Source organism: Solea solea, chromosome 4 (genome assembly GCF_958295425.1).
Source record: "Solea solea chromosome 4, fSolSol10.1, whole genome shotgun sequence".
Taxonomy (NCBI): domain Eukaryota; kingdom Metazoa; phylum Chordata; class Actinopteri; order Pleuronectiformes; family Soleidae; genus Solea; species Solea solea.
Genome location: NC_081137.1, coordinates 10,572,940 through 10,582,445, shown reverse-complemented (window position 1 = coordinate 10,582,445; position 9,506 = coordinate 10,572,940). Strand labels below are relative to the sequence as shown.

At 39.6% G+C, this 9,506-nt stretch overlaps 1 protein-coding gene across 1 annotated transcript; it reads left to right on the top strand.

Annotated features, from left to right (window-relative positions):
- Positions 1-404: 404 nt before the first annotated feature.
- On the top strand, positions 405-7,826 carry LOC131458565 (APC membrane recruitment protein 1-like). Its single transcript, XM_058627739.1, has 2 exons — positions 405-781; positions 1,857-7,826. Exon 2 carries the CDS (start codon positions 1,961-1,963, stop codon positions 4,988-4,990), a length of 3,030 nt encoding a protein of 1,009 aa, XP_058483722.1. The 5' UTR covers positions 405-781; positions 1,857-1,960; the 3' UTR covers positions 4,991-7,826.
- Positions 7,827-9,506: the final 1,680 nt, after the last annotated feature.

Here is a 9,506-nt window from a genome sequence, read left to right as displayed (position 1 = left end):
ATTTTTAACAGACCATTAGTCCATTGTAAAATTGTATATGGTAGTTAGGGCAATCAATACAAAATAATATTATTAAAAATCATTGTAATCAACATAACATAAAAAAAAGTAAAAACACGACATCATTTGAATCATCATTATTTTTTTCCTTTTTTATTAGCAAATGTTAGAGATTTTAATATCCTCCCAGGAATCAATTAGGAAACCAATACAATTCTGGTTGCATTTTAGAGAAATTACATTCGTGTATGTGATACTTGTCATACAAAATAAAATATTAACCACATTACACGCGTTTTTAATATTTTACACGATGAACATCAGCCAACAAATATTGAGTAGTGAAATTGGTGCAGACATTAAACGTTACACACGTTTTACGTCACTAGTATGCGCCACAAGGACAGTTCGGAGACGTCATGATCCAGCACTCAAGCGCTTGTGTAGAAAAACTCGTGAAATAGTTATACGTGGCTAAACTCGACACATGTATGTAGTTTCTGTGGAGCTGCCGCGGGTTGACTCTCTTTCTCTGTCTGTGTGTGTGTCTCTCTCTCCCTCTCTGTTGCTCGCTCTCAAACACACGTACACAAACCCTGGAGAATGGGGCTGGCGTTGTGAGCTAGCACAGAAGCTAGCAGCTAGCTCCAGATCTGCTGCTCCGCGGCCTGAGTGAAGCAGCTCTTACAGTATCACCGTCTGCACGAAGCTAAAGTTAAAGGCACAGACTGTGAGACAGTGAGAGGAGAAGCAGTGTTGCACATTTTGCCCACAACAGCTGGTGAGTTTGTTTCCTTCCTGACTCGGTTAGCTAACCGGAAACCGTATGCTTTTGTGTTTATGTGTCATCTAGGTCGAAACTTACACCTCAGACCACTAAAGCTCGTTAAGTATATAATGACTAAATATAATTAGCCAACCTACTATAAAACACTCTTCTTACAAACATGTGGAAGCCATTTTCCATTACCTTGTTTGAGAAAAAGAAAGATTAAATGAGTCACTGCAATTAAAAACATAATAAAATTATGTCTTACTATCATCAAAGCTTACAGTCTTAGTTATTTATTTTTTGATGAGGAGTTGCATCTTTCTTCATGAAACAACTACTGCAACTACTACTACAACTACTACTGATTTCACTCATTTTGGTTTGTGGCCAAAACAAGACATTTGAGAACATCAGGTTTGAGAAACACTGATCGACATTTTATGGACCAAACGATTACTCCATTAATCGAAAAAGTAATCGACAGATTAATCGATAATTTAAATAATCGTTAGTTGCAGCCCTAGTTATGATGATAATGAAATTCCTGATCTGTAATGACATTTGTTTATCTTTAAGAATCCAGCCATTCCCTGCTGCTTTATCCTTCACATGAGGGTTTGTGGGGCAGCTGGTGCAAATCGCAGCTGACATAGGGTGAAAGGCGGGGTACGCTCTGGACAGGTCGCCAGTCCATCGCAGGGCCAGCACATAGAGACAAACAGCCATTCACTCTCACAGTCACACACCTACTCTGCATGTTTTTACACTGTGGGAGGAAGCCTGGGAACCCAGAGAAAACCCACACATAATGAGAACACGCAACCTCCACGAAGAAAGGCACTTGTTCTGATGAGGTTGTGAACCTGCGTCTTTTGCTGCAAGTCAGCAGTGCGAACCACTACGCTTATACCAACACTTCTGACCTGTGACTTACTTTTTGATGTAAATGGAACACACCATCAGAACCTCATACACTGATACATAAATTCTGAACAATCCTTTAATTATTCTTCACTATTGCTATTGTATTAATGTAGTCAGTTTTAAAAGTTCATTGATATTTGTGTCATTTCTCTCAATCCAGCATTCATACCGGATGAAGGGCAAATTTCCTGCAACTATCCAGCTGGCTGTTAAAAAAAATTCAGCTAGTATGCCCCCTGCTGGACTTTTGTAACTGTGGTAGCCATGGCTTCTTGCAAGATAGACGAACAACACAGAGACACGAAGGATTTAGCTACTGGATCCAGATCACTTTCGCAATGTAGCCCAGAGGACATCATAGAGGAGCTTCAGTCGGATGTGTTGAACGCCACGGTGAAATCTCAGAAGTCAGGAAGATTTAGGAGGACTGCCCTGACCTTTTTTGGAGTCCGTAAAAGTATCTGTATTTTGCCAAATTTTTTTGGAGGGCGGAGTAAAAATCAGACTAAGAAAGGAATCACCAAAAGCAAAACCCATGATGGGTTAAGTAAAGTTAGTCAGGATGACAGTCTTGGAGGGAGGCTGTGCTCAGCTGGAGACTGTGAGTACCACAGCCAGAGGGACTCCTCTGGAGAGGCATACGCATGCTCTCACAGTGAATGTAGTCAACCCAGTACTGAGCAGAAATCACTGACTCTGGGCCGGCAGAAGAAAGGTCTGAGGAGTCTTTTTCAAAGTTTTAGGCACCACAGAAACCATCGAAATTCTGGAACGCATAAAAGTGAAATGATTGCAATGTCCTCTCCCCACTGCAAGAAAGAGGTGCCTGTTATCCAGGATAACACCAATGAGTATGTCACAGAGTGCCTGGGACCTGAACCTGACGTGCCTTTAGCAGATGCTATATGTAATATTTCCATTGATCCTGAATGTGATGCTGATGCTGTGGCATCAGATAAGAGTGATGAGCAAGAATGTCCAAAGTCTGAGCCTGATGATCAAATGCAGGAAATTAATTTAATGGCTGTAGTGTCCAGTGATTGTGAGAAGATGTCCAGAGGACACAGTGAGCCTCACCTTAAAGTCCAGATGATGTCTGAACCTTTATTGAATTCCGAGGCACTGTCTGTCTCATCAGATCAGCTCAACCTGATTTTTGGAGACGTTGCTTCATTAAAGAGTTTTGACTCACTCACTGGATGTGGGGACATTATTGCAGATCAAGAAGACGACAGCATCACAGAGAGCACAGTCTCTGGGGAAAGGAGCAGAAATGGAGGAAAGAGGGCCTCCTGCTATCTGACTTATCAGGGTGGTGGTGAGGAAATGGCCTCACCTGAAGATGTTGGCAACGAGTGTCATGATGTGTGGGAAAATAATACTGTGGAAGAAATCTGTTGCTCCTGCAGTCACAACCACACAGATATGACTGAAGAGCTGACAAGCTCCCACAATATGGACTTAATGAACAGTAACAGTGCACAACAGGCCACTGGCATGGACACGTCTTCAATTACTGATGCTTTGACTCCTCAAAGTGAGCATCAAGAATCAGTCCCAAACAGTGATGAGGGCTACTATGATTCAACTACCCCAGGGCCAGATGAAGGTCAGGAAAAAACGGACAGACTGCAGACAGACAGACTACCCCGGGACAGTTACAGCGGTGATGCCCTCTATGAACTTTTTGCAACAGATGAGAGTCTCATCAGTCCACATTATGAAAACACATCAAAACTTCCTGGTTCCAAACAATGCGAATATTTAACCGAGTTGGTTAATGTGACCGATTCTGCCTTTGTTCCAGAAATGGATCGGTTACAAATAAGTGCAGAACTGTATGAAGTTAATGACCTTCGAGAGAGTAGTAACTCCTCAGATTTGGCACAAAACCTGGGTGGTCGACAGGAAATCAGCTTGAATGCTGAAAGTAATTTCAATTCAAAACCAAATTTTTCAAGCAACAAGAATAATGTAGAATCAGGTGTGTTTGGTGAAAAGGGAAATATGCTTGCTTCCACGGAAAAGAGGACACCACTCTTTAATTCTGACTGTGAAAAAAGCCACAGCAGCATAACATTCGGAAACGCATCAGAACCTGATTTTGAAACATTTTGTGAACCCAAAGAGCAAGACCTTGAGGAAAACAAGCCTGTGGCATTACCCTACAGAAATATCAGTCCTCAGTCTCCTGATTGCAACGATTTGGATGATGGGCAAACTGTTTGTTTCTCCCAAGCACTTGAGGACTATACGAAACACTCTCAGATGCTGAGCAACTTGCACAACAGTGTAGATGATTTGGGTACAAACTCCGCCTTCACTCCAAATATGGAGGCCTTACCTACCATAGTTACATTTGATGTAGTAGATATGCATAATGAGGGTGAATATGATGAACACATTCACATGGAACTGGAAGAGGACATTTCATCGCCCTATCAGGAGTTTGAAGAAAGCTACCTACAAAAAGATGCATTTGCTGAATTTGACTGTCAAATGTTAGACCTGTACGAACAGAATCTGGTCAGTAATACGTGGGCAGTTGCTAGCCTCCCACGGCACCTTGGCCTAAGAGTCGGCCAGTCCATGCCTAATCCACTGTCTCTAGACCGGAGAAGTAGATCTCTTGACACAGAGAGCCTTGAGCAGACCTTGTCTGACACGTACAGAGAGGAGAGAACTGATACTGTTTCATGTCCTCAAACTGAAAATGACCCTGAAAGAGACTCCTCACCACATTACAAAAAGAATGTACATGCGTCTGCATCAGAAGTTAAAGACTCTAGCAGCATGATGTCCTTATCATGGCAACCAAGGTCAGACATGTCTTTAAACCTTCCTTTGGCGAAGGGGGAAATCACTGAAAAATTACAGTGTGTTAGTCAAGCCCATGTTAAACATAAAATATATTCAAATCCATCCAGCATTGACTTCCCTCATAGTAAATTGCAACGTGTGTCAGATAGAGTGTCCTGTGATTTACAGAGTACAGAGCTTTACAATAGACAGGGTGAACCTTTGCAATCAGGTTCTTGTTTACCTCATAGCACCTTTGTTTATCCTAGAATGGTAGAGGAGGGATCAGAAGAAGTTACCACTAATTTGCAGTCCTACAGCCCGTGTGGTAAAAGCAGACAAGTGGCAAACAGGGAAGGATTATGTCGCACTCGGAGTCTCTTAAATACAAGTGTGTCAAAAGATGAAATGGCTGTCCCCGTTGAGACAAGGACAGCCAGGGATGTTGTCTGCCCTTTGGCATGCAACAAAATCCCTGAAACAACCTTTAACTAAAAGGGGTATTAATCATGACATTAAAGTCATTCTTCAGGCTTTTTGAAGTGTGGTTGCACAAGGTACTGACACATTGTCTGCCCCCCCCCTGCACCAGGAACCAGCCTCAGACATGGACACTCGCTGTCAGTGAAAACATGGTTGCCAGCAGGGACAAAAGGAAAAACTGATTTCAGCCACTTGCCTAATAACTCACTGTTGGACAGATTTAATCAGCAGGCAAATCAAGATTCATTTTAATAAACTGCTCACTAGCCTGCACCAAAGTCTATTGAGAAAATCATTGATTTTACATCACAGCACACAGGAGTTGTTGATCAACATCAGTTAGTTCAAATGTGTTATTTCTGGATGTGTTAAAAATCCTTTGTTAAGATTTACCCAGGTGGCACAGTCTGACCAAACAAAGCAGCAGTAGACCAGCAGCCCCTGTGTCCCCATGAGCTAAAAACACTGATTTTCTCAATAGGCTTTGGTACAGAGTCTGAGCTGTTTTCAAACGTCTGTTTCCAGGCAGAAAGGGCTCTCTAACAGAGAGAAATAGTGGCAAACATACTTACGATATTAAGTATGTTTAAGTATATATAAACCTGTGTCTCAAGCTTGTTCATGGTGCAGGGGGAACTATCTGACCTTATACGACCACATTTCCAACAATTTAATTAAATATTCCTTTAAGATCACGTCTATGTGCCAATGAGTGCTTTAATGTTACATCCAGTGGAGTAACGTTGCTTCCTTTTACCTGTAAAACTTATTCCAGGTTGTGATAGATACACTGTGATAGATGGGACACAAGTTCAAATTTTAGACTATTCTCTAATCATTTGTGCCATCATGCTGTACCAGCTCTGCTGTCCTGGGAGGTTGAAAGGGATTGTATTTATTTGCACAGTAACAGTTGCTTGTGTCACACAGATCGCGTACATTTCAGTCCATTGAATGTATTTAAGGCAGTAATAGTTGAAAATGTTCATAGATTTATCTCAAGTGACTGAATATTGTTTTTGTTAATCATACTGTATGTAGCCTCAGTCATCCAGGTCTGGACAGTCTTGTCACACTTGGGTATTTATTAGCCCTGTTTCTATAGCAAAGCCACTTGCCTCTATACACATGTACAGTGTGGCTGCTTTAATTGCCAGATTATGTTGGTTTTACTCTTTTCTTTTTTTTTTTTTTCATGACCTTTCTTTGCCCACGCTTAGGAAACGGAAAGAGAAGAAAAGATGTCACGGTGGGAAATGTCAGTTCATACACAGGAATATCTTGATCCATTTCAGTGGACATTTTTGCATGGAAAAGTAAGAAAGATCTAAGTGTTCTGATAACATTAAAGGGATAATTTAGGGTTATGTGTGGTTGTATCAGGTAAATTGACACAAAGTCAGCCCTGTCCCTTAAAATGGCCAGCAGAGACTTGAGTGAAACCAGCTTGTAGCCACTTAACAAAAGGCCCATATATTAAAATCTATTCCTGCTTAACTATGACATTTGAGGACATATTTCCCACTTTATGTCACTGTTAGACAACCTTTTCGGACTGAAAATGTATTATTCTGTTTTTTAAACACACACTCCCTGCATCTAAGTCCATAGAGGAGTACACACTCCATCTCATCTCATTCAGATTTGACAAAGTCACACAAATTTACCAGATGAGGCAGCAGTACAGCAGCCCCTTTACAAATTTGAATTTTTACAGAAAAGGCTGTGTAACAGCATAGATTTTTGTTAAATGGTTAAAATCAGTTTTACCTTCGGTCCCTGCTGGCAGCCATTTTTTTTGGTGAGAGTGAGCATCACATCCACGTCTTGCTTCCCATTTGTAGTCGAAACTCGGAATTTCCGGAACTCTGATTTCCAACTCAGAAACTGAACAACCACACATTCCTGTGCCAAGATGGCTGCCACCACACAAAAACTGCTTATTTTACCATTAATAGCACTTATGTTGTTTTACAATAAATTAGTCGTACACATAGTTGACTTCTTGACTGGAACACCGTGAACATTCCGACTTTAAAGTGGAACGCAGCATTAAGCTGGTTCCTGGCAGAGGGGCTACGTGCAATGTAGTCAGTGTCTGCCATGAAAAAAGGCAGATGGAGAACATGTCTTAATGTCTTTATGAGGTTTATTTGTTATGACATTTGGCTCAATCTCAAAATGCCTGATGGGAAATCTACACGAAGTCTGTACTTTAGTGATTAATGTTTTTAGTATTTCTTGTTTGTTCAGCACATTTCATAGGCAGGATCTTTGTGAATGAAAGTGCTTTATCTAAGTCAGTGAAGAAACATCTATGGAACAACCAGATTGAAATACCTATAAAATGTTACCCAAAAAAAATCAAAGGAGAAAAATGTTAACTTTCATAATTATTGTATTTTTTCCTCGCTTGATGAGCCAATTTGGCCTTACTGTGGCTGCTGAATTATGATTTTTTTTCTTTTAACTGTAAAGTGCTGAATTCTTCACTCCATTAATATGTTACTGTCAAGCTTACGGAGTGAGCAATTTCATTGATTTTATGAAAAGATAAGCTTTTATTTTCACATTGTATCATTTTTTGTTAGGAATATACTGTTTGGTCAGAAGTTAAACCGTCACAATGTAGTTTTCTTTATGGTGTAGTATTGAAAATGTTAGTACATGTATTTATATTCTTAGCTACTTATACACTGCAATAATGCAGTCAGAATGGGTATTACAAATTGGTAATGTTCTTTTTGATTGTTACATTACAGGATTCTTATTGAAAATTTGTTACAGTTTTGTTGGAGTAGAACACTGCCTTACACTAAAATAAAAATGACAAGTCATAGTTTCAGAATTTCTTTGCCTTTTTGTTTTTTTCCTGTATTTGTGTATGTGTGCAGTTTATACTAATGCTGTGAGATGCGTGTTAAACACTGCAGTTACTTTCAGATATTTAAACCTGCAGTGCGTATTTCTGCCTCTGTTTAGTCTTCATGAACAGAACAATACAACATTATTCATATGCTGAAACCTTTATCTGAAATGGGCTCCAGTTGTGTCTCAATACAGGCTCTGCACCCTACATAGACTGGATTCATTGACTGGATATTGTCAAAATGCATCACAACGCAGTAACTCGGACTGTCCCAATATATGATAAAATGTCAAATATTTAAAGCACAGTACATATGGAAATGCGTCAAGTAATAAAGGAAATGTAATTGACCAGGAGGTGTATAATAGTATAATAATAGCGTAGTTATAACGTTTCTGATGGGATTTATTTTTGGGGTTTTATTGGCTTTAAAATAGTTTTTAAATATAGGTCCAGTCTTAGTTTGAATTAAAATTTGTTTTATGGAACAGGGACAGCTCAGGTTGAAGGGTTTGGTGATAGCATAAGAGAGGCAAGGTTGTGGTTTGGTCGAGTGCAGAGGATGTATAAGATGTTGAAGATGGAGCTGCCGGGCAGGAAGAAAAAAGGAAGACCACAGAGAAGGTCCATGAATTTTTTAAAGGAGTACATGAGGACAGTTGGTGTAACAGAAGGGGACACGAGGGAGAGGACAAGATGGAGGCAGGTGATCCACTGTGGCGACCCCTAAAAAGCCAAAAGAAGAATTTGTTTTATTTGCACACACACCAATTGTGACGGTAAATTTGACCTCCATTTAAGTAAAACGTGAACAATGTTCATTTTGTTTCCAGAGTCTACCTGATATTGTGAAAAACAGAAAAAGAAACACCAGAGGAAAGGAGACTTAACCACAGGCAATGAGAATGATGTTAATCACATTTTTCAGTGGGTTCAACCAGGTTCACAAATCCTAGGTTTACCTGCTAATTGAAGTGTGAAATAGGCTTAAAGTTCCAGTGTGTAAAAAAATTAGGTAAAGTTATTTGCATTTGGCAGAAATAAAAAAATATTTCTCCAGAATGAGCCCTTTATTTTTATATCAGCTATATCTTATCAGCTATAACTTTCCAGTTCTCTCTGGCTTGTACTACTTTATACGAACATTATTATTATTTTATTATTTTAATCACAAACAATTCAGGTTTCAATGTTAAGAGTATAATATACACAAACAAGATAAACATGCTGACAGAAACGTAAGCATTTACAACAAAAGTACGATATCGTCTGTGAATGACAGTGACAATGACTGCTGCAATCTACCTGATATTTGTGCTGCTCTTTGAATTTAAGTGTTTGAATGAACAATTCACAATGAAGTCTCTCTGTGGTTATATTGTGTTATGTATTTATCTCAGTCTTAGTTGACGTCAGTTGTTAGAGACCCCCACAAAGATAAGTAATCTTTAATCTGTAATAATACGAACCCTGGCTGCAACATTCAACTTCTGTTGCTGAATTTTACACATTGCACTTTCAACCCTGGGTGAGTGGTAGCTGGGATTGATATTGTTGTGTGTCAAAATAAAATAATATAGAATGTATTTCAATATTTAAGTTCCAATCTTTATTCCAGCAGGAATCAATGGAAGGTGTGTCTTTGCATCTTTGCAAATG

Excerpts from the sequence above, each read along its gene's own strand:
- LOC131458565 (XM_058627739.1), top strand. The coding sequence starts at position 1,961 with ATGGCTTCTTGCAAGATAGACGAACAACACAGAGACACGAAGGATTTA.